We start from the raw sequence: 25,953 nt of genomic DNA, 5'->3' as shown, positions 1-25,953 counted from the left end.
GAACCAGCCGTCATGGTGTCCCCCCGATTATTACATACCCGAAAAACAGCCAGATGTCCACAAAAAGCCATGCCTCACCCTCATTTTATTTTATAGAATTTTATTTTATGTTTCCATTTCACACTTGGTCTTCATACATTGCTTTTCTACATATGTGTCTCATTCTTTCCCAACTGTCCATCTTCTTCTGAGCATGTCCGTGGTGGTAGTCCCCATGAACTTATGTTGACAATCCTGTCAAAAGGCAGTGGGCTGATACCTACATTAACCCTTGTGCTTTAAAGCCAAGAATAATATCTTATTTTTCATCAAATATTTTGTTTCTTTTGGGATGTAGCAACTTTTTCCTTTGACACAAACTGAACTTACACATTTGTAGAAGGTGACAAAATACAGAAAACGAGTATAAAGCATTGTTATTGCGCCAAATAAGGTCACTCTTAAGGTTTATGTTGCATGGGCTAGAAATGACAGTCATCGGTTCAAAATCATGCTCAAAAACAGTTTCTTATAAAAAGTCTTACCGTTTCAAACTGAGAAAACAAGTTTTACTTGTTTTTGTATGGGGATGCGTTTTTACTGCACACAAATAGTAGAATGTGGTTGGATTCCTAAAACAGATGAGGGAGGAGCTGAGAAGTAAACGACTGCATAAAAACAATGTGAACAAATCTCTATCTATCTCACTCGTAATTCATATAGCAATCTTATTCTAAGATTTAGGATGCTTTCATAGCTTTATTGAGGCACTTATATTTCATTTACATGAGTGGGTTTTCATCATTCAGTAAAATGACACTCAGGTGAGCTCGTGGCCCCGCCCCCGGTGGACCGGGCGCTCTGATTGGCTGATTCGAACAGCGCTGCCCATAACACACAGCAGCGGAGAGCACGAGTAACTCCCGACAACTCGAGTACCAACTCAAGACTTCCTCAAGGAGAAAGAAAAAGGCTTTAAATGAACACAAACTGCTCAGACTTTCTGCTTGGAAACTCCACACCCTTCAGTGTTGATTGGTAAGTCTCAAACTTTTGCTTCATTTCCGTGGAAATAAACGGGTTAAGTTTGTCTGAAAAGTTTTCGCCCTGTGAGGAGAGAAAAAAAAGGTTTTCCTCCCGTTTCTCCCCAAAAACCCATGAGGGAGCCTCGTGGAAGCTGCTGGCAAACATGCTGAAAATAGTTATTTTGTGTGCAAGTGAAGTCCAGTGTGTTTTTAAACTAATACGTCCCATTCAAATATAGATACTTGTCTTGGCAAGCTGCCAGGAACTCAGAGTTAACGCAGTATTTGAAGTATAACGGACGTATGCTTCATGTGTACCTTTTTATTTTTGTTTCTTTTTTTGACTAAAACGTCGAACACGCGGCTAGCTAGCGAGTATCTTCAGTGACGGTCAGTCACTTTCACCTAAAGGCGGTGGTTCGGTTTGTGGCTCAAATGTTAAATAAACGATGCACGGTCCTCTTTCGCGCGAGACACAATTGCACTTCAAACAAGGCTGCACTGTACCGATTCCACTGTTACGTAATGACACTTAATTGACATTGACGGGTCTGTGCGTGCTTCTGCTGAGTGTGAAACAACAGACGTGCACGCGGTTGCCTTTGAGTGGCAGGTGGGAATAAACAGGTTAGAGGATCAGTAGTTTACAGGTGCAGATGTGTGAAATGGTCTCTGACGTGTTGCATGGTAATAATGTGTGGCTGATCGTGGGATTAAGTGAGTGTTGTTTGTGTTGATTGCATTAGGAAGAGACGGAGGGTGAAATGAATTCCCCTTTAAGCTGCTGTTCATGGAATGAAAGCAGACACGCACTGCTTTACCCTGCAGGGGTTTTTCCTATTGTGTCAGGACAATAAAGAGGGATACATTAACATGTGACGATCCTTGTTTCCTGTCTGAGGAAAGAGGAGGAAATAAATGCTCTGCAGGTGCTTCCTGCAAAGCGGGGTCACACCAGGGAAGTGCCATTCACACTGGCCATGCACCTTTTGTCCTCACCACAGCAGTATTTCTGTGCACAACCTTGTGGTTTAGCTTGATGATCCTTTCGCTGCATTCGTCCTATAACATATACACGTATATAGAATACTACATATAATCACTGAGTAAGTAGGAGATGTGGTGTTGTCGGGGGTCTTGGATCAGACGGATAAATGAATATTCTCACACATCTAGTGACATGTTCATTGGATGTTACCTTTTACACCATTACACAGAACGGGACAACAACATTGTCCCACACTTATGTAACTAATCAGCACACCGTCCAATCATTTCCACTATTGATCCCAAACAGCAGTCAGCTCTGCTGGCTTTCACCTGCTCAGCTGTTGAAGTTGAATGTGCTCCACGCGTTAGCAGCTAATTTAGTTATTATTGCTATTTGCTGAAGAAGATCCTGCTGTCAGTCTTTACTCCAACCACGGAAAGTCATGAGTCAAAATTGACTTTTTTTTTTCTTAGTGAACACTCTCCAGAGAAACGCTGACTCCCCGGCGTTAGTTTTGTTAATTTTTCTTGTCCGTTTAGTTTCGTCTGGTGATTCTATCAGCTAACAATATTTAAAGCTGCTTATTGATATTTTTACCTTGAACAATGGAAATACTCAGTTTGTAATGGGAAAGCTGCCCCCAAGTGGCCAAAAAATGAATGGAAGTTGACGGTCAAATGTTTCAAGCAGTCATACAACGTACAGTATCTAAACTACCCTAGTGCAGCTTTAATTTCATATTCTGTAGGACCAGTCGATGAAAGCAGTACAATAATACAGGTCATGCGTTCAGTCATTCAAACTTAACCAGCTTGACTGCGTTTTGTTTGATTGTGGGCAGGAAGTGTTCACCAAAAGCATCCGATAAAGCAGCTACATTTGAGTCCATGTAACGCTTGTTTACGGGAGTTCATCGTGATGACGTCGTCCTTCAGACTGAACAACGATCTGTGGGCAGATCACTGGAATTACAGCACGGCCCTCTGTTTCAGACCAAGCTGTCACCGCTCAGCTCTCAGTGAATGAGTAGCAGCCCCAATTCCAACTTCATCTTCATAACCACCATCTGCTTGATCTTTGGCATCAGGCCTGCCAGGGCTCCCGAAGGAAGTTGAGGCCAAGGCGCGTGGACACACACAGACACACAGACACACAGACAAAGAAGGCTTAATGAGTTAAAAATGCACATGGGCACATATGGGCTGCGATGCTGCGTGTGTGGACACAATGGAGATGATAATGAAATCTTGGATTACCCCTCATTTATTTAGGGTACAGCTTACAGGAAGGGAACCATGGGGGCTGGTGTGTGTGTGTTTTGTTATAGGTGCATGCATGCAGCGTGTGGATACTGTAAATAGTTAGAGTAGAGCATATAAATAGACAAACATTTCTATGACGTAAGATAACTGATTATTCAGCGTATTATTTGAATGCTACAAGTCCTAATGTGGATACAGTCATATTTTTACATTTTAGAGCTTAAAATCCTCATCTGGAGGATGTCTTATTTGGTTTATTTCCTGACATTGAAATCACAAATTAAGTAGTTTTCATCATCATATCCTCTGTCTGTCATATTTTATTTATAGTTTCCATTTTAGTGTCACTTCCAAAGACGTGCTTTAACCTCCCTTAATATGATTTATGCTGATTATTTGGCGCTGATGGGACGTTTTACAAACTATCGTTATCGGGCTCCGATCGTGGTCGATGACAGCGCAGCCGCAGAATTCTCCACTTCATGCAAAGCTTGATTGTGTTTCCGCTCACTGAAGATCAAAAGGTGCACATGTTTCTCCCACCATGTCTTAGCACTGGTGAGGCTTATTAAGGTGAAAGGTAACCTTTTTTTTTTTATCCCCCCCCCCCACTAACTAGGATTATGTGACAAACAAACGTGGCTCATTAGGCTGAGCCTGACGACCCCCTCGACCTCTCGCGTCTCCTTGGCCTGACCTCCTGTGAGGAGAGGGGAAGGGGCGACGGGGCTGTTTAGGCTACACAGGCTTATCTAAACTGACCCCGATGACGCTTGTTACACGGCAACAAGGGTTGTTTTGTTTGGACGTTACGGATCTCAGTTTGTGGTTAACAAGTCCTCGATGATTGGCAGAACTCACAAAGACTTTTGGTTTGGCAGAATCTAAAATATCCCAGGTGAGGTGTTATCAGTAAAGGAAGCTTTCACGTGATTAACTAATGTTGACCAAAAAGGAGGAGCCCAAAAACACTGATAGGTTTGAAGTAGTAGTCGTCCATTATGCTGGCCTGGAGTGACGTTTGCAATCAAAATGTCCCTGAGACCGTTTGTTCCCTCCTGCTACGCCTCTCTGTCAACAGTTTCACGTCCCGGTGCGTTTAAATGAACATGTGATGCGAGGTTCATTATGGGATGACCGGCGGTTGAAAAACGTTTGAAAATTTCAGCAGAGGAAAGAGCAACGGTCAGGTTGGCGCGCTAGTGAGCTCAGGTATTTCAAACTGCTGGCCTGCTTGATGCCTGCGCTGCAACTGAAGCAATGATGTCATTGCAGTTAGTTGGCCTTTTGTGAGTGTGTGTGTGTGTGTGTGTGTGTGTGTGTGTGTGTGTGTGTGTGTGTGTGTGTGTGTGTACGAGGTCAGCAGAAACGGCTCAGAGCGGGCATCTTGCCAGGCCTGCTGCAGCTGAAAGGATGCTGTGCCTGCCTGCGTTGGACACTGCTGATTGACTCAACCGACCGTGGTATTTAAGGATGAGGAAGATGACTGTGGAAATGGAAAGTTTCAAACTGTAGGTTCATGCTCAGCAGTAGGCAGAGACCGGTGCTGTGGTGGTTGGGAAACTGACGAGTTGTGGTTTGTCCGTAGCTCCATGAAGTAATGTTTTCAGTCAAAGTTAGGAAGTGTGGATTAGTGGGACGCAGTGACAGAGACACGCTATTGCCGGCCTCTGCATGTTTCATGCAAACCAGTGCATAGGATGTGTCACCTGACTGCTTCACACAGCCCCCATTCATTCATTCATGTTTTCATGAACGGCGAAACATAAAGCATAGAGCGCCTCGTGAAGCTACTGTTAAACATTGGAGGCACCGTTTGGACATCCTCTTCTCCTAAACTGGCAAGTATTATGTATTTAGTGTGTGTTGCTGTTTCAAGGTTTGAAATGTTGTCAGGAATCTTTGGCATGTCCGCTCATCTTAGATGTGTTCAGTTAACTTCTTGTATCTTCTGCTGAGGGACGATGAACATTTTTCTATTTTCTAAGGCTGCAGGACAGACGTAAAGATGTCCTTTGAAAAGCAACAAGAGTTTTTAAAGGGGCTAGTCAATGGACAGACATGTTTTGGATACAGAAGTGTCTGATTGTATCTTCCGTTTGACCCGACGACAGCCTTGTGTGGCGGCTCACATGCAAGCTGATTGTCCTTTTTGTACTGATCCTGAATCAGCTCGCGTCGGTTCCTTTGCTGGCGAAGGTTATAGAAGGCAGGGCGGGGAGCCTGATCCTGAGTCAGCAGCAAGGGGCTTTGAGATCCCGGTGATGACCCCGGAGGTGTGTACTGAGCCGTGGATTAGCATCACACAAATCAAAATGGGATTGGCAGGTGGCTCCCACTCATTCAAGCCTTTAAGATGGACTTTACTCGCCGCATCTCACCTCTAAGGAAAAGACCGCTCCAACAAGGACGAGAGGAAGGACGCCAAGAAATGTTTTAATCCTGCTTGAAAGGGGGAGGGGGGGGGTCATCTTTTAGCAAGGAACACGGTGATGAGCAAGCTGGTACAGGCCCGGGGAATCGCTTTTAGAAAGTCAAGTTTCATTGAAGATGTTGTGCTCCGTTCGACAACAGGCCATTGACGTATATTTACTTTTTCATTCTGCTCAACTGAATGAATTCCCCTCTCGCAGCCGGGCCCCATCTGCAATGAAAAGGGGGGAAGCCGAGGCTCCAAATGAAACGATCCACCGACAGGGTAATTAAGTCCAGACACAAAGGGCTCAGCAGGAAGGAGTTTAATAGAGGAGGAGTTGGTATTCTCTGGGGGGGAAGTTTGGCCCAGCAGAACCCTTTAGGACTGCAGGGAAGTGGGAAGAGCGCAGGAGGTTCACTGGCCCGCAGCCACTTCACACCACGGGTACTGAGTACACAAAGGTATTACTCATCCGTTTCTGTCTGCTCAAGTTATCAAATGAAAGGCCTAAAAATAGGGCCTCTTGCCTGATGATCCGACAAGACTCCATCACATGCAGAGTGGTGTACAGTAGAGGCAATTTCCCCCCTTTTTAAAAAAAGTTTTTTAATTTATTAAAGGTGGCTGCAAGCTATTTAATACTCAAGACAAAAAGCTTACAGGGTTTCTATGCGTTTCTATCTTAAAGTCCCTTTAGGTGTCCCAACCTGTATACCCCAAGTCATCTGTAAGCCATGCTTTAATTGTAGAGAATTAAATGATGAAATAAAACAATATTTTTTTTCCCTGAGGGACCACTGCACGTTCTTCAAACTGCACATTGGCGACTTTGGTTTTATTTTTTTGCTCGTCTCCCCTGACAAATGCACAGCACCATGTAGAGGAAAATCAAAAGGACATCAGCGCCTGAACATTCTACTTTTAACTCATTACATAATGCGTTCTCATTTCTTTTTTTTTTTATTTGCACTTATGCACGGGTGCTCGCATGCACCGCCGGAGCACCGCAGGGCTGCATGCGTGTGCCACGTGCTGTGTGTGTGTGTGTGTGTGTGTGTGTGTGTGTGTGTGTGTGTGTGTGTGTGTTGTGACGAGACGACGGAGCGCCGTGGAGGTGGATGCTACTCTGCTGTCTGGAATAGCGCTGATCCTCTTAAATGATTACTAGGGGGGGGGGGGGAGAGGCGACCTGCGTGGGCAGCATGCGGACAGATGTCTCACCCCCACCCTCAGCAAAACACTCGCAGCATCTATGTTTAGTTCAGACTAAAGGGAAACTCGTTCGAAATCCCTTCCCTTTTAATGGACTCCCAGTCTATTATATTGCTCATTTGTATTGGGACAAAGGAAATTCCTTTCATTTACTCAGGAGGAAGTGGATTATGTATTGAGCACTTTAAGGAGAAAACGGGCTTCTTAATGAGGAAGGTTAGCTAAATGAGTTGGGGCACTTTGTTTACATTATAATAATAATAATGTCTTTTTATTGTCCCATACATTTACACATACACAACATTTGACCTCTGCATTTAACCCATCCCTTATAGGGAGCAGTGGGCTGCTGAAAAGCGCCCGGGGAGCAGTTTGGGGTTCAGTGTCTTGCTCACGGACACTTCGACACATGACACGTCCCAGTCAAGGATCGAAACCGTCGACCTTGCGGTTACCGGACAACCCTCTTAGTGTGTCATGGCCGCCCCCGTTGATACATCCCTTTTAAAATGTGAGGGCGCACTGAGACAAATTGACACAGTCGTCATTACATTCTTTATTTTGTTTGTTTGTGAATGTGTGTCGGAGCCCTGGAGGTCTGGTACCACGTCAACTTTTAAGTTTATTTGGCACTAGTGGAATTTATTTATTTATTTATTTATTACAAACATCTGGAAACATCATCTGAAGTTGACCCTTTTTTAAAAGGTGGTTGAGTCCATTCCATGTGGAAATGGTGCTTTTCTTGAGGGGATGAAACCCACAACTAAGCTTTTTATTTGGCTCATAACGAGAAATACAGGTTGATCAACCCAAACCTGACCAGGGTCTTTTGTGTACCGGGTTTCTGTGCCTCATTGACTCAGTTAATCCCAAAGTGTCTTTAGAAATACAGCAATGGTTCTCATGTGCACCGGAAGAAGTGCTAATGTTTGAGCTAATCGAATGGGGAATCGGGGTTCTCGGAAAGTTGTGAATTCCCTCCTTGTTCTGTGGACGGGGCGTTCTCAGAACGTCCAAGCAACGATGGAGTAACAGCTGCATACAAATCAAAGAACATAGTCTGAAAATCTGCCAAATCTTCTGGAAGCTAACATCTTGCTTGCGGGGAGGCGGCGGAGGAAACGGCACGTTTGACAGAAGAGTGCCGGCACTGTCCGATGTCTCCCGGCAACGGTTTGTGGAATGTGCGTGGTTGTGCTCGGTGTCGCCGTGTCGCGCCCTGCCCTTTCCAGCGTGCCACTCCCAAGTTCACCACCATTATAAAACGTGTTTTGTCTTCGCCTCCCCCTCTTTTTTTTCTTTTTTCCTTGGGCTCCGATTCTCTCGCCCTCCTCTGCGCTTGACATTTGACTGTGTGTGTGTGGGGGGGGGGGGCTTTGGTCCCCGTAGGGAGTCACGCTCTCAGGCTCCGCCGGGGCCCCAGATGCACACAACTGGCGTCCGGAGCCAAAGAGTTGCCCTTTTTGTTCTGTGTTGTTCAGAGGGAGCCTTCTTGCACGCCTGCGTGCTGAAAAGAAGCAGAGCCATTCTGGATTGTTTCCCTCTTTTCAAACCCTAAATGTCACCATTCGGTCACTGTTTCGGGTTATTCCCCTTTGAGGCTTTGAGGACATTGCTTTAAAAGACTTCACTGACCCTTTTTGAAATCCTCTCAGGCTCGTTCTAGATGCCACAAATCGAGCTCGATCAGTCAGTAGCCTCGTTTTCAATCGTCAAGAGAATTTTAAGATACTCTTGAAATGTTGCAATAAAGAAATGCGGATTCCATGAACTGCTTTAGAGCGAATAAACTGCTACAGTGTAGTTTGGTCAGAAGTTGGCGCTTCAAGCTACGCATGTCTGTCTTCTGGCAGTAAGCAGTATAGAAGACGTAGAGAACCGAAAACAAAACAAGTTGCTCTCTAACCATCTGAGATTAAAACAAAATGGAGAGACCTTCAGAAATTGGTTTCCCCCCCCAAAAAAAACATCTCAAGCAAGCGTAGAAACTTTTTTCGCATTTGCGGATAGTTTAGCAAATTTGTCCGTTTCTTCATACATCTTTTGTAATTTAATATTTCTATGCTCAAGAGTTTCAGATTCGAAAGACTGCCATTGACTCTTTGAACAGCACAAGGTATCGGTGCATGTTGTGGTTTAATTTCTTCGTTTGACCAAACGTCATTGAAGAATTCACTTCCTTCCATGTTCCTGGGTATTCAGTCTTGTGCGTGATCCGGTGCCCCAGGACACCTGACGTAATATCCATCACGGTGCGTTCACAGCGCGGGCCCCGTTAATGTTGCGTCTCTGCCTAACAGCACTGTAGTCATCAGAGCAGCTGTTGGAAAAACCAACATCTGTGCGTCTGACTCGAGCGTGTGACGTCATGTTCTTTGCTCTCTTTTAGAGATCGCACTCTCCAAGGAAAATAAACTTGTTGGTGTTCCACATGGACGTGCATCTGTCCTCTCTTGATGCCGACGTCCACCGCCATCACAAACAGACGAGCTCACTGGCTTCCTGCTTCCCACCCCAAACTTTCTGCTGAGTGCTGGTTTGGGAGAGGTCTGGGGGGGGGGGGGGGGGGGGGGGGGAGTGTACTGGTGGGACTAGAGGGAGGTGGGGGATGAAAAGGAAGTGGAGGTAACCCCCCACACACACCTCTCACTTCACCTCCACCATCCCATCTTATTCAATTTCATCCGTCCTGGTTGGAGTTCCTGGTTTGGATGCTGGCTTATAGATGAGAAGGGGTGTGTGTGTGTGCGTGTGTGTGTGTGTGTGTGTGTGTGTGTGTGTGTGTGTGTGTGTGTGTGTGTGTGTGTGTGTGTGTGTGTGTGTGTGTGTGTGTGTGTGTGTGTGTGTGTGTGTGTGTGTGTGTGTGTGTGTGTGTGTGTGTGTGTGTGTGTGTGTGTGTGTGTGTGTGTGTGGTGGGGAGTGTGGCAAGCTAAGAAAACAATGGAGGCTTTGTGAGAGGGTCCCGCCATGACAGGATTGTTGGGGGGTAGAGGGGGGGGGGGGGGCCCAGGGCTTAGCGAAGCGTAGCCACTTCATTAGTCAGGGCTCTCTGTTTGCACCTCCTCCTCCTCCCATCCATCCTCCCTCCCTGTCATTCTCTCGCCGCCTCTCCTTCGCCGCTCACTCGCGGAGCCACAGAGGGAAGAGAGACTCTCTGGCAGGTCAGCAACGAGCGCAGCGCAAAGGGGTTTTAACTCTGCACCGATGAGGATGTGCTTTTGAGGCTGATCGCAGTTGTTCGGCGGAGCTACCTCGCTCGGCAACCGTACCGCTGTTTTGTTTTTTTCTTGTCCTGAGGTAAGTTGTCTCGGGTTGTCGTCCCGTCCTCTCGACCGCTGACTTTGCATCTTCTCTCCCCCGAGCTGCAGCTTTTGGTGTCGGATGACGGCGCGCAGCACTCTCAGGCAGGATGAACAACAGAGGATGTGATCTTAATGCGTTTCTAGATGACTATGCAGGAGTTGTCTTTTTTGCTTTTCATGTAAATGTCATCCCACACAGAGTGATGACATGTGTGTAAAACACCATGCGGCTAGAAGTTTCACAAACCCATCTTGTCGTACACTGTCGGGTTTGTGTGAGGTGACGTTTGTGTGTCTGCGGAGCATGTAGGGGGGGGGGGGGAGGGAGGAGAGACTATTGCCTCAGCTGTGTTGACAAAATTATCAGTGTTATTAGGATCTACTTGCCTGTGATTGCTTTTGCCCCCCCCCACCCCCCCCACCCGCTGCCTCTCTTTGTCAAACGCACACCCTCGGGGACAGTTGAGCATCAGGGTAATCCTTCGCATCCTGTGTGGGACTAACCTCATCACTTCCTCGTGAGAAAGTCCGATCCTCTCAAACTCACTGCGAGTCGGGAAAAACAACAACATCCTGGCCGCTTTTTACCCAGAGGGCCGTTCGCAGCATCCCGAGTGCTCGTTTGCGGCTTCTATCAATGTTCAACTGTCCTTTCCAACGTTCCTCCTTTACTGCTTTATCACGCAACATGGTAGCTACATGGTATTCTACTCTTCCAGCCGATTCATCGGGACGCCTTGAACATTTTAAATTGACTGTAATGAGTGTCATCTAATTTACAAGAAAGAGTGAATACAGGAAGACCGTAGTGTTTGTTTTCCTTCCTGACAGCTGAGGCTTTTTACAGAGGAATCATTATGACAGTGAAGGTGTACCGTAGGTGGAAGAGCCACATGTCTGAAGATAGTACAAAGAACTGCTCATACTAGATGGGATAATCTGAGTATGTTCTGTATGGTGCTTAAGTCATTGGGCCTCACGCAAGAACCTCTTCTAACAGATTTGTTAAGCGTCTTGTACAAGTGATAACTTGCCGCATTTGCTCATTTTCACGTATTGTGTATTTTCTCTTGGGTACAAACGCAGTTTACAAGTTTTCCAGACCTGTTGTAGGAGTCGTGTACAATTTTGTAAATTTTTCCCCCTCATGGTTTGTTTATTTGATTGCATTGATAACATTTTGAGATTGAAAACCAACATATATTTCGCTCAACAATTCCATTGACTTTACCCTGTTTGACTCTGCGATCCGAATTAGATCCCAATATGATTCTAAAAGTATTCATATAGCCTAACGACATCACCATTCATTTAGATGATGCTATTGTAAAACGCTCAAATATCACGATGTACATCTTAAATTATTTAAGTAGCATTCATCGATGGCCTCGCTGTAGTGGGACGTTTGTCACATGGAACCATTTCTTCTTTATTTTAGCGATTAACTTATTGTTTCCCTTGACTTTAGCAGGTCCTTTGATTCCGCTGCTGACGCTGTTAAAATGATTTATGGATCTCTGAAAGCAGGACTTCAATAAAGGACATATGGGGCAGGACCCGTAGTGTTGGGGGTTGCTGATTTCTATTCTAATGACTTTCTCATTTATGCACAGGTGCCATTTGCCATGTTTATTGCCGGTCATTTACAGTTATCTGAATTTAGGAGCTGAATCTGAAGGAAGTACGAAAGAAAAAGTAAGAGAAAGTGAAAATGTTCTTGCGTGAGCTCCAACCAGTTGTGGGTCATTCAGAGGGTTTTCTCATGTCCTTCTCTTGTCCCAGGCTCAATCTCTCAATCTGTCCACCAGCTTATTCACACGCCGTGTCTCGTCGTTTTAGTTTGTACATCGATAGAAAAAGATTTTACGGTCTTGGAGAGTTACGGTGGTGGGACTATTTCAGTTTACCCGTCCGCGCAGCATTTCTGCTGGTTGTCCGGCAACTCAAAGGTGACGACAAGACTCCTGGGCGTCCCGGCTCCAGGCTGCTGTTCACCAATAAATGGTGACAGTATGTAATAAATCTCCTGCGTTTAGCCTTTAGAATAAGGCTAAGCAGCTCATCCTATCATGGCTCCACTTGACACACGGACATGAGGGTGGCGTCAATCTTCTCATCGAACTCGTAGCGAGTTTGTTAAAATATCGAACCATCTGAATCTCATTCACACTCTGAACTGCAACGTGATAGATGTACAACATGCCTTTTTTTTTATATGATCTTTTTTTGACCCAAGCCTCTGTCTTGTCTCTCCACAGAATGAAGAAGTGAACCATCCGTGATCGCAGTCATGGCTGTCCAGACTGGCATCCAGGTAGGCTCATCATCATCATCATCATCATCTAGATTGGATCAGAGGCACTTTGATTGGCCCGGTGGGGACATTTAGTCCTTTTTAAGTCCCTTGTGGATAGTGGTACAATTTGGAGATGACTAAGGAAGAAGAAAACGTCACATAGCTGTATTTCCTTTAAGTTTTAACACATCAGAGGATTAGTTTCAAATCTCTACATTGACTTGACCTTAACATAGCGCCCTCTTTGGGTCGATCAGTATCATTGTTAGTGTCCAGGCAGTGAGTCACATATCTGTGTGCCACTTTGGGGGAAAGTTTTCCCAGAATGTGCCGTAGTTATTCCGGTTAAATAAAGAAGTGCAGACATCTGTCTCCCTCTCGACAACTGCGGCGAGCCCACCTGTGTTCCAGCACGCCGTCCTGTTGTTGTTGTTGTGCATGTCAGACGTTCCACTGCTCGGACCCTGAGGAGCTTCTCCGCACATTTTCTTAGGGGGAGTGGGTGGAATGTTCAAAACATTTTTTTTCCTTTTTCTCCCCCCCCACTTTCCCTCCCAGCAACGAAATGTCAGCCATCCCAAAACAACAAACGTATCGCGTTACAGATTTGTCACATGGCAAGCACCTCGCTGAGAAAAGGCTTTTCTCTCTCTCTGTCTCTGTCATCTGGTTTGGAATAGTTCTGGCTCTCCACGCCCCGTCTTGGACCGTGAATATGTAAAAATATGCGTCCCAGTGCCGTGCGCACAACATGTGGTAGGAAACGTCTCGAGCGGGTGTTGACGAGGCTGTGAAGTTGTTGATGATCTCGCTTCAGATGCACTAAAAGATGGTGTTAATCAAAGCGTTGGTCTCTGCCAGTAGATAGTTTGACTGGTTGTACGCTGCCTTACATTCCCCACAAAATCCTTGTTACTTTGTCTAAAATGTGAGTAGTTTAACATATAAATGAATAACCCTCCAAGGACAATTCCTGGTTATTCTCATGCCTCGGAGACATTATGTCGTCTATAAAAGATACAGAACAAATGCAATAAAACAGTCTCTCGATTGTCTGTCACGGTGCGGACGTGTTTCGTTAAATCCTGCTTAAACAGGAAGATGAATCTAGAACAAAGCAGGGGGGGGGGGGTTTGGGTGTAATCGAAGGCACCCTGTGAGGGTATTGATCCATCTCAGGCTGCGGTGACGCTGCAGAGACCGGGACTGCTCATAGAGCTCAGCTCGGAGCTTCACTGCCCATGTAGAGCACGGTCACATCCGATAACCGGTCACACTCCAGACCGCCCTGTTCACCCGTGCTGAAAACGCATGCACTCATGGGAGTTTAAGCAGCATGCGCGCACATCTATTAATGCAACGGCAATTGCAAACGATAATGTCAGCAGGTTTTGGTGTCGTGCCTCGGATGTCTGAGCAAACAGCAGACATCTTCTGTCATGGCTACGAATAGTCGCCCAGGGGCTAAAAACTTGCCACCTCTGAGTTTACTTGATGGGGTTTTTTGAATTTCTCAACACATAATCCTTCATTTCAAGTTCAGAAAGCGGAAGCTGATCAATGAGCAAGTTGTCTCCTTGAGGTGTCTTTGACCGGTAGCTGTAGAAACTCACACACACAATCCAAATGACCAAACGGAATGCCCTCTAAGTATTTGAAAAGAGCAGCATGACCCCGTTAGTTCAGCCCGGCCAAACCAAACAGCTCTGGGTTTAGTTGTGATCCTCGCGAGGTCAAAGGTCAACAACCAGGCCATGGGAAGTCAATATAAATCTATGCAAATGTCCCATTGCATAGATGGGGAACGGTAGTATTTAGATTGATCAAAATGTAACTTGTTGTCGCTGAACATCGGACAAAGCGGCCGTGAGAAAAGAACAGTGAGGTGTTTCATGTCTCCCGCTTGCTTACGGGCTTCATATACATGAATCGTTGATGCATTACATGGAGAAAATGTTTTTGTAATAATATGAACAGATGATGCAGTCATGAGAGCAGCTTATGTAATGAGACAGAGAACATCATCATGAGAAAGGATCGTACATTGTTTTTGCCAGATTTATATGAATTCTTTTGGGGGGGGGGGGATTCATCTTTACTTTCCCCGTTGACCGTGCTGCTATTGGCTTTTGTTTCAGAGCTCCGTCGTCCTTGGTGTAAGTGGCTCAGGTTAAGAGCATCCGATAAGCCCCCCCCCGCCTAAATAATAACATACAGGCCTCTCAGAAGGCTGCATTTCGTAGCAAGATTACCAACCCGCATTCCAGAAGTGATGAAATAAAAACGGATTAACCTTCTCTTTGTGCAGTGCAGATTGTAGTTCACAACACTAGGCTGCTGTAAAAGCCTAATGCGCTCTGTGAACCTGTACTCCGTCAGGTGACAGAGTGCCAGGCTGCATTACTTCTCTGTCCCGTCGTCTTTTACGTAACTTCTAAACGCTACACTATGCTGCTTTATCTTCTAATTAGCTGAATGCGGAGAAAAGGCGCATATGTTGTTGTGAACCTACAGCACACCGCGGGGGAAGCTTGCCCTTCTGAACAGTGTTATGTAATGTGTGTGTGTGTGTGGGGGGGTGTGTGTCTGTCTGTCGGCGGGTCGGCTCATCGCCTTTGAAGTGAGGTAACCTTTTTGCAGTTTGGAACATCAGGTGTTTTTGCCACTTTCTTCCGCTTTGTTTTACGTGCGTGCTCAACAGTCCTCCCCCAACCGCCCTTTTGGGTTCAAAGGTCAACCTGAGGATGAGAAAAAAAGATATCTCAGAGCAATGGTGTCGCTTTTGACAATCGTTTGTTGCATGTCCCCAAACACTGAGCAAAATTCTTTATAGACAGAATCTCAATGGGTCAAAGTCGGGTGTTAAAGAGGCATGAAGTTCCGCGTATTTGTCACAAAGAATACTACTGAGTTTGGGAAAACGGTTGTATACCGTCTTCTTTACAGTGTTGCAATGTAAAAAATAACCCCGATGTCACCAGGGTGATGTTATAAACTGGAGTGTGGGGTTTGGAAGGAGTGGTCATTTTGGATGCAGGTGGATCTGAGAGAGATGCCATTGAGTTGCATCATGGGAGTTGTAGGATTGACCCACACTAGGGACTAAAGGTCAGCATATCTTTACTTCTGCTGCCTCGATTTCAATTAGTTTTTTCAATCTGTCGCTCGAGATTCCCCCAATTTTACGAGGGTGTGATACTAAGTCACTGCAGCGAGGAGTTAAATCTTTCATAACTGCAAAAACATTTTAAGTTTTCCTTTTTCTTTTAGGATAAAAAAAAAATCCCCTCATTAGGCTGACAAGTTTAGGTTCAAGCTTTAGCGTTATGGCCAAATCTTAAGCAGTCATAATGATTTGAGACTAATTGGCACTCTGCTAATTAGTCATAATCTTTTCTACTTAGCATTGCGAGATTTAGTCCTGCTGTTCCCTTCCTTTTACATAGTCCCAGTAAGCAAAGAGATTTTAAACATTCAGTATCCGCTTGGTCCAAAGCTTCATGAAAGCTACAACACACACACCGTAAGCAGTGCTGTCGGGGCTTCAGCAGTGCATCACTGTATAATGGCCTCTCTGTTGGAGTGGCCAGAAGGTTTCCTGTTCGTAGGCCGAACAAAACACGATGAACTCGAGGCCCCAACAACACCGGCGCCTTGTTTTAATCACAATAACCCATTCACTGCAGAGGACGCACTGTTTCTCGTTATTGCTCGACAACATGTGATGGACACGAAGATTACAGGCTGTATCTCAAACAGATGTCAACAGAATGGGGGGGGGGGTTTAATGTAATGACTATGACAAGTCGTCATAGTGCACATCTGCCTCTGGTTTCTAGATGGGCCCCTCCTGTCGCCTGGGAACAATTTAAAAAGAACATGTGAATAACATCTTGCTGGTTTTGAGGAACGGAAGCTTTGTCGTGCTATACCTCTTTTAAATCATTTAAGGTATTGACAGCAATTTTGGTTTTAAGGAGGCGCTACACAGGATCGTTTTCCGTCTCTCCCTTCATATGGAAGACTTGGTGAAGTCCTGTCGGTGTAAAAGACGGAGCAGAGCGGCAGCACGAGAGAGGAGGACATGGAATGGAGAGATGGATGTGATGGGACACCCGCTTCAGGCACCGAGCCCTGGACTGTGAACCAGTGGCAGACACCCATTTAAGCAGTCAAGTGCAACGGCATTCAGTCGTCTCCCTTTTTAGATTTGCAGCAAAATAAATGGGTTGTCTTTTGGCGCACGATGAAAGACGTTGAAGAAAACAAATATTTATGTGGCTGGAGATGCAGCTGAGGTTGTGGTTTTTACTCTGAGCATGCTGCGGAGCGTAGAAGTGTCCATGACACGTCCTCCCTGCACGGATGGGTCCCTTAAACATCCTCTGATGTTCTCACAGAGCGAGGCTGAATGGTAACTAGAGTATGATAATGAGTTGGACGTGGATAACCGGCTAACCTACATCCAGGGTTAAAAGGCGTTTCTGTTGTACAGTGTGGAGGACGTGCCCGGACTCATCTCCCCATGAGGGGGGAGAAATGGTTCTGCGTTTCTTTAAAAGTGTAATGTCTTAAAAGCACGACTAACGGACAGAACAGCGCTCAGATCAGCCAACACGTAGATTATTCTTTGTGTGTGTATAAATGGTTGGTAATCTCCCGTCCTCTATTCCCTCCTCTCGCCTCCAGGCGTGGTTCGGCGAGAAGTTCGACGCCCCGTTGCTGAGCCCCAGGAGCCCCAGGAGCCCTCGCAGCCCGCTGGCTCAGCGGCACGGCCCCGGTCTCGCCGACGTCTTCCAGTACGACCAGTGGCTGGCGGTGCGACATGAAGCCACCCTGGTGCCCATGCAGGAGGATCTGGCCATCTGGCTCAGCGGCATGCTGGGTAAGAGCTGCATGCCGACTACAGCATTCAATGTCTTATTTTTTTCTCATCGTGTCTCTTTTCTATCTGATGTAGTCTTAAGTACAGTGTGGCAGCACAGATACATACAACAGAGTAGATTTGTCCAAACCTGTGTACATGCAGGGCCTAACCTTAAGCTGTACATGTCATGTGTATGTTGTACTTGCTTTGCAGTATAACTTTCTGTCCAGCTCAAAGAGGGCGGATACTTAGCCTCTCATGAGACACAAATCTACTTTTGTTTTTTCCTTCAGGTTCACCTTTTTTTTTTTTTTTTTTCTTTAGTTGGTAAGTCGAACTTTTCACCCGACAGTCAAACAACTTAACATGCGTTGCCGTTGTCTCTGAGACGGATGTAAACAACACACATGCAGCAATGTCTGGTTCCAGTTCTTCAATATCACTAATGCAACAAATATGTATTTATTTTGGGATGAATGTTTTGCAGTTTGCCGTTCCCAAATATTTAGATTTTTAAAAAGTGGTTGCCACTGACAACCAAAAGCCAAGGATTGGCTTCTCAAAAATGATTGCCAATGACGACCTGGCAGCCCATAGTGTTAAAGTCCTGATGTGTGAATCAACACTGGGCGGTTGCATGCTTACTATTTCCCCCTCCTGGCTATGAGAAATACCGACACGCAATCGACTCCCATGTAATTGGATTTGGATGCTGCCATTTCAAACAGCGCCTCAGCAAACAACAGAGACGGGGAGCGGAGCGAAATCCCTCATTTCATCCGCCTCTACTATTATACTGACGTCTATTGTCCACCGATGATACAATGGAGCAGTGAGGAAACTGAAGCTGACTGGAAACTGACTCCATTGTTGACCGGTGAAACTGTTCTTTAAGAAGCGGTTTTATTTCTGATGAGGAATGTGGGCAGGTACCGAACACTCAGCGTGAGCTATTGGTACCGCGACCTCCACGACCTGCATCCCACATTTCTTTTTTGACTTTTTAAAAAGCGATCTGGTCGTCAATCCCGTGAGGCCGGATGCTGCAGAAACGAGTGGCGTGCAGCAGATGAAGGTCTGACTGTTGCAGCAGCGAGAAAAACACTTCTTTTGTCGCTCAGTTATGGCTTTTTTTTTTCTTTTTGGGTTTTGTCCCCAATGCTAGTTCAGTTCCCATGGCCTTTGTTGAGTTTCCTAGGGCGGTGATTTACAACAAGGGGTCGTGGGAGCGCCATAAGAGGAGTGCGTAGGGGAGTCCTGTGTTGAAAAGCAACTGACAGTGTGTCGTCTTTTTGTAACGTCGAAAACAAAAGACACTGTAGAGAAAAAAATAAGTAATTTAGCATTAATTCTGGGCTGTAATCATTTTGTATTGGAGATGTGGTTTGGACCTACAAAACAAGACAAATCTCATCTCTTATAAAGTTGAATTGTGCATCTCTTCCCTTTTTTGCAGGCGAGGAGGTGAGAGCCGAGTTTTTCATGGAGGAGCTGAACAACGGCGTGAAGCTGTGCCAGCTTATCGGCGTGCTGCAGGCGAAGATCGCCCAGAGCTGCCCCTCTGCGCTCTGCGAGGTGAGTCAGACGGCGGCCCGTCGTCCTAAGGAGCAGCTTTCCTGCTCACACGGGGGGGGGGGGTCAGTCACAGAACGGACAAATCTCAATTAATTTGCAGTGTGGTCAGCGGCACTCGTGAGATTCCTGATGTCGTTAATCATGATCTCCCTCGCAGCTGTTCACCACGAGGAAGATCGCCTGCAAGCGGGACGCCTCTCCAGGTTCCTTCTTCGCTCGCGACAACACCGCCAACTTCCTGTCCTGGTGCCGCCACGTCGGCGTGGAGGAGACCTACCTGTTTGAGTCGGAGGGCCTCGGTAAGAGCTGCAGCAGATGTCAACAAAACTATCGACTTCCTCCATCCATTCTCCGTTCTGTGTATCATCATTTTAAATTAGCCCTCCATCTGTTTTTGTTTTTTCAAGTGAACCTTTTCTACTTAAACTCCTCGCGCTCTCTCGCTTGCTCTCCCTCTTTCATGTGCAGCAGCCTTAACGTTGTTAGTCTCAGTAAATGTGACCTTTTTTTTTAGCTTTAAGCAACAAGGACATTGTTTGTTTGATACGACCTGGCAACCCGTTCCTGGTTATTGTAGATGTGCATCTCGCTTGTTGCAAGAATCCACAGTAACTTATTAAAGTGCTACTTCTGGTGCTCTGGCAAAGATTGTCACAACAGCAAAATAATTAAGAAAACGACCGCAAAGACGAAGGAATCAAAGAAGAACTAAGCAGCAGAAGAATGTCACCCCAATCGACCGGTGAACCTTTTATTCCAGAGGATCCGTCCGTCTTACAGCAGCCAAGTCGTCCTTTAAAACTCTGTAAACGGTATCATGATGAGTTTCCCTGCATGCGCTTGGCCATTTTCCCTCTCAAGCTCTCCTTCCTGTAGCGAGCCTTGTTGAGTCAAAGACGGTTTTAAAATCACGCCAAAAGGAAGTTGAGACCAAGTAATAAAAATAAGACCTTGTGCTGCCATATGAAAGAGCAGACAAGCCCTTCAGGAGTTCTATTAGATCTTTACTCGGATGAGGACATGATCTGTTCAGTAAGAACACCAGCTAACATGAACAGTTAACTCCTATTACGGGTTAACACAGTGTTGTGGAGGATGTTAACGGACTAGACAGCGGCTGTAAGCTCCTTTTGCAGAGCTCTGTGGTTTAAGCCTCACTTCTTAATGGTTTAATAGGATCTGTTGTGGAGCGCAATCGCCCTGAGTACTCACTTCATTACAAGTAATGGCTCTCCACAGCAACGGATCGGGGCGATTTCAGAAAGAAGGCCATACGTCTGCTGTGATTATACTACATGCTTTGTTTAATGACCGTCCTTGTGCGACTTTTAAAGTGCCCCCCCCCCCCCCCCCCCCAAAAGCTCTGTCCTCTTCTGCATGAATCACCCGACAATTCCTCAGGGAACGACTAACTTTGTTACGCACTCGCAGTGTCACGTTTCCAGAATTGTAGCACGTGAATTTTTTTTGATCACACCTCATCCCCCTCGTTTGCGATTTCGGTCGTGTTCTTCTTCTAAAAGCCCGAGATGGCAGCTGCTGCTTCACATTATCTGACCCTAAACTGTTGCGTTTTCTGCCTCCAGTGCTGCACAAGGAGCCCCGGCAAGTCTGCCTCTGCCTCCTGGAGATTGGCCGCATCGTCTCCAAGTGAGTGTTTGAACGCAGAAGAAGAAGAAGAAGAAGAAGAAGAAGCGATGGTGCCAACGGTAGACGCTGTGAACTCTGCTGTGTGTCCCTCAGGTACGGCGTGGAGCCTCCTGTGCTGGTGAAGCTGGAGAAGGAGATCGAGCTGGAGGAGACTCTGCTGCTGACGGAGGAGCCGCCTGCGGCCGTCAAAACCTTCAGCGTGTGCTGCCAGCACGGCGGCCTCTACCAGCCCGGGGTGAGTTCTGACCCATGAACGGAAGCTAAAACGCTCGCAATGTTGGCGAGCCGTCGCCTAACCTCGGTCTACGTGACGGGGTTCAGAGCTGGCCGTGCACAAAACGAGCAAATGCCGAGCGTCTGTAGGGCCCCACAGCTAGCTGATCACGTCGGCGGTGCATGTGCGACCCATTTGAGGCCGCCTCATTGGCGCCCCGCGGGGTGTGACACATCGCGGCTGACCACGTGACGCTCAGACCGGCCAGCCACCGTGACGCACGCACGCAGCCTCGAGTACACTCAAGGGAGGAACTGCTCATGTGCCGCTCTCTCACAGAGCGGGGCCTCCTCCATCCACACTTTCTAAATCATGTCTGATGGAAGTTGTGATCCTAACACCGTCCGTGTGGGGTGGGTTTATTCCCCCAAAACGGGGCTCTAATACCGTCAGTGTTTAGAGGAGACAGCTGGGCTAAAAATAACGGAAGTTATTCAAGATGAATGCTTTTAACTAGTGCATTTGTTCCCAGATGCAGGTTTCTTTTTACACATTCAAACGAGCAGTTTGTGAGCTGCAGCTTGTAGCAAATGCTGCCAGTTATTTTAGTCCGCTGTGTCTTCATGCCCTCGTCTCTCATGTCTCCTCTTGGGAGATGCATTTTAAACATTTGTTGAATTAGACGGGTCACTGCTCGCTTCAGCGGGTGTAATTGCGTTATTGTAAAAACTGGAGAACCTTAAATGTTTGCTTTGTTTTCCTTTCGGTTTTAGAATAATCATATATGTTTACAAAGATTCCAGTATTTCTGCCAACATGGCCGCCTTATGAGCCTCTTGTGTGTCTTGCAGGAGCACGGCATGGACGACCCACCCTGCAACTGTGCCAACAGATTCTCCATTGAGTACCTGTCTGAGGGACGCTACCGACTGGGAGACAAGACCCTCTTTATTCGGGTGAGTGCTCACTTCACGTCAGTGATCCAGATCATTGAGTCAGTCGCTGAGTTGTTGAGCTTTTGTATTCAAGTTATATTAATATCTATTGTAGCAGTAAATTTAGAATTTAGTTCCATCCTGAAAATACAGAAAAGATAAATAAAGATGCAGCCAAAAGTTGTAATGGTCAATTTGTGTACTGCAAAAAGCAGAAGCACACTAACTAATGGTACTGTGTAGTACAACCATAAATACTGTGTTTACATCCTATTACGAGGCGTGGTAGGAAATCCTCAGGCTGCTGTCAGTGTGTGTCTGTGTGTGTGAGAGAGCTCTGGCAGAGATGCAGCCGTCTTCACCACATCTCTGGAGGCTGTGATTGGACACATGTAAGCTCGTTACTCGGTAGTGGCGGATAGCGTTAGACGATTACATCATAATTACATAATTATTGCTGCTGTCCGCGCTGCCAAGCCTCAGGACAGATTCAGACTCATTTATAGATCCGCGGTGGCTATTTTGGGAAGGAATGCGCCACTGTGGATTTTTGACTGCCTACAAAGATCAACCAAACGTGTCTCTGAGGGGGAAACGTGTTTACCAGCTGATTTTTATTTCCCCACACAGATGCTTCATGGGAAACACGTGATGGTGCGCGTCGGCGGCGGCTGGGACACGCTGCGAGGCTTCCTGATGAAGTACGACCCTCTGCGAGTGCTGCAGTTCACCACTCTGGAGCAGAAGATCCTGGCCTTTCAGAAAGGCCCCCCCGGCCTGGGAGGTCACCGTGGCAATGCAGCTCCACCCCCTCCACCCGACATGGACCCCCTCGCCGCCGTCAACGACCTCATCTCCTCCTCGTCCTCCTCTTCCTCTTCCACCTCGTCGTCCTCTTCCTCCTCCGGCTCGGCCTGCAAGGCGACGTCTGTGACCACCGCGTGTCGCTCGTACGCCGCCTCCCCGGCCTGCACGCCCACGTTGCCCAGAAAGGGCGCCGCCTCAGCGCCCAAGAAGAACCTGCAGGCGACACCTTCCTCCCCCAGGAAGCCCACCCAGCTGCCCCTGCGCACCACCACCACCACCACCACCACCACCAAAGCTTGCTCCTCTCTGCCCTCCACGCCTGTGGGAAGCTCCAAGCAGCCTCCCAGCCCGGGGTGTCCGGGTGTGCAGGTCCATCGCAGAGCTCTGACTCCGTCCTCTGCTCCATCGCGTGGCCCTGTGGATCCGAGCCCCGCCTCCAAACTGAAGCTCAGACCGTCACCGCGTGGCCCCGCCTCTCATCCCAGGAGCCCCGTCTGCCCTGAGCCGTCTTCCAAATTCCCCAAACCCTCCAGCCCCTGCACCTCTCCCATCGCCGCCTATGCGCCCCGCCCTGTCACCGCGCCAGCACGGGCCCCCGCCCCTAAAGATGCCCGGCCCCCGACAGGCGCCAGCCAGCGTTCACGGCTCCTTGCGCAGCGCCGTCCGGGCTCCCCAGCCTCGCGCCTCCGTCTAGAGGCCGCCAGGCGGGTGCGGACGGCCACAAGAGGTGCAGCGACGTCAACTCCCCAGACCCGGACCCCCACCCCCAGTTCACGGGCGGCCTCCCCGGGGCCGCCGAAGCCTACCTGCTCCCTGCCGAAGAGCAAAGAGGTCGCAGCCAAAGCCAAGGGGCCCGCTCCGAACAAGGTGGCCACTGCCCCCCCACGCTGCACCGCTGCCCCCCCACGCTGCACCGCTGCCCCACCACGCGGCACCGCTGCTGTCCCCGGGCGGGTCCTTGGGGGCAACACAGGCCCTTCTCCCAACAGCAAAGCCAATCAGAAAACAGCAGCCACAGCACAGAGGGTGGGGCGAAAGCAAGCGGCCACCACCAACCCCATCAACGGGAAGTCAACCCTAAAACCTGACGCGGCTCCAGGACTCGCCCTGGCCCCGAAGAAAACCAGCCCCAACGTCAGAGCTGTAAAGACGGAGCCCGGCGTCTGCAAGAAGATCAAGGGCAAAAGCGAGGACCCTTATTTTGAAATGAACAGTCGGAGGAGGCAGAGGACGTAACCCAACGGCGTACGAAGACTTCACCAAAGCCAGCAGGCTGGTGGTCACACAGCAGCTCTTGTTGGAACTCACTCTTCTCGTCACTAACCCTCATCAAAAAGCTTCTCATTTTTGTCCATTGTTTTTGTCTTCAAATGTGTTTTTGTATGTTATTTAATCGCCTTTTATTTTTTCAGTATTTTTTTTAATCCAGGGTCAAAGGTGTCATGTATGTCTTGTCTCCGTGGTGATTGAGTGTCTTTTTTTCGTGCGGTCAGCTAACTTGGTCAACACTTAAACTTGTTTACATTTTCACTCGTTACATGTGAAGCCGTTACAAATGATTTGTGTTGGCCGACTTTAGCAGAACAAAGGATATAATTTTATAGAACACTAACCTCAAAGCTTATTTTAGCTCATTACATCATCACAGGAAACAGCCATGGTTTAGTAAAAGGCACTTCGGTGAACTTTTGCAGGTAAACGGATCATTTTTTGTATTCGTTGCAAAGCAGCTCCTGAGTCCCGTTTCCTCCGACAGGTTACCAAAGTTGTGACATTTCTGGAGTTCAGTGACAAAACTGGAACACAAATCATGGTTTAGTGTTGCTCCCCAGTGAGAACATACTGTCCTGTCCACTGGTGGATCTTCAGACATAACACTTGTCTGATATCTAGGTGGAAGGTTCGTCATCAGGAACGGATCTTCCTGTCGTGTGCCTTCATCAGAAATGTCTCGTTTCTGAGCGGCATTAGAATGTATTAGATGATCGGGTGGGGGGGGTTTAATAGTTTTTACTGATGAAAATTGCACAGTGTGTACGAGCACTCATGACTTTGCTTTCTCGGAGAAAAGCCTGAGTCGCAGATGAACTACTGATCAAACGCCTCCATTCTTTTTAACAGAAAACACTCCAGAATCTACTCGGTATAGACGTGTTTTTATATGGTTTCTAATGTTTGTTTGTATAAATGTAGTTTCCTATGTGGTGTTTGTGTATATGTGAGAGTATATATATATTATCAGTGAGGCTTTTCTTTTTCCTTGTTTGGCACTTTACAGGAACCGCCATGTTTGTCAGAATTTTAATGTTGATTCTGTCTCTTGTTCCGGCTACCTTTTTGTCATTTTGATTAATAAATGGACAAGTGTTTTAAAGACTATCTAAAGTGTGTCACATTTGTCTTTAACACATTATCGCACCAAGTGTTTTTGATACCTGGATACCCAACACATTCCTCAAAGTATTCAGACTTGGGAGAGGAAAAAAGTCAAAGATACTAAGGTAATTATGCCTCACATTATTGTGAGCCAATTATTAATCAGCAAAATTGCGAAGCATAACCAATAGCAGTCTCGCGGTGTTAAAACTAATCGCTGAGGAACGTTTCAATCCCGCCCCCAGCTCTCACGAGCCAATGGCAGTCTAGCCTATTGACCCCAAGTTCAATTATCTTTGAGAAAATAAATTTTAAAACTGTGAGAAACGCTGCAGTATGTCTACACAACTTACATTATTTTAATTATCCGAATGGTCAAAGAGGAGCCAGTTGAAGGAGCAAAAATTAACTAAATTCTTAATTTCCGGACCCACCGAACCAAGAGTCCGCTAGCTAGCACAAGTAACGAGAAGCTGCAGCAGGTGTTACGGGTGCAAAGGTAAGCAATAATTGCCTTTAGTCATGGAAGGAAATTGCTATTTCACGCGTCTGTCAGACGCACATGAGAAGTGGCGCATAGAAGATTAGCACTGGTATTACTCCATTTAAAGAGTGGAACCCGATTATTGGAGCTATAACACACATTTCTTTGCTGCATTATATGTGAGTGAATCAGTGAAATACCCGAATACTTAAACACTGACGCCGCGAGCACGCTGCTGTTTGTTTTAATGTGTATGAAATATTGTTTCTGTGGTGCTGCTTGTCTGGTATGGTCCCTTTAACACTAGTGACTGGAGCAATGTTTGCTTATATATGCAGACAAAAAGTGAGCCCTGAACTACCCATAGAGAAACCACACAGGTGATTTAAATTCAGGCTGATTGGACCTCAGCACTGTGTGCACGTGTGCAGACTCATGTTTTTATTGCAAAAACAAACTGGAGTAGAAATATCCTTGGGGTTAAAGTGACTATAAAACATTAAGAAAAGTAAATAAAACAATTCACGTATGTTAGGAGATTTTCAGCCTCTTGAGGTTG

At 46.8% G+C, this 25,953-nt stretch overlaps 1 protein-coding gene across 2 annotated transcripts; it reads left to right on the top strand.

Annotated features, from left to right (window-relative positions):
- Window positions 1–893: 893 nt before the first annotated feature.
- On the top strand, window positions 894–24,884 carry gas2l3 (growth arrest-specific 2 like 3). Of its 2 annotated transcripts, none has more exons than XM_079184220.1 (9): window positions 894–1,017; window positions 12,449–12,504; window positions 17,176–17,371; window positions 18,810–18,928; window positions 19,086–19,227; window positions 20,515–20,578; window positions 20,672–20,813; window positions 21,644–21,748; window positions 22,358–24,884. In XM_079184220.1, the coding sequence occupies exons 2-9, from the start codon at window positions 12,481–12,483 to the stop codon at window positions 23,768–23,770; spliced, it is 2,205 nt and encodes a 734-aa protein (XP_079040346.1). In that variant the 5' UTR covers window positions 894–1,017; window positions 12,449–12,480; the 3' UTR covers window positions 23,771–24,884. The 2 variants fall into 2 exon arrangements, with proteins under 2 accessions (XP_079040346.1, XP_079040345.1); XM_079184219.1 differs by lacking the exon at window positions 894–1,017 and adding an exon at window positions 10,032–10,185.
- The last annotated feature ends 1,069 nt before the right edge of the window (window positions 24,885–25,953 follow it).

This window comes from Pholis gunnellus (genome assembly GCF_910591455.1).
Source record: "Pholis gunnellus genome assembly, chromosome: 22".
In the NCBI taxonomy this organism is placed as follows: Eukaryota; Metazoa; Chordata; class Actinopteri; order Perciformes; family Pholidae; genus Pholis; species Pholis gunnellus.
This window is presented reverse-complemented; position numbering and strand designations above follow the sequence as displayed.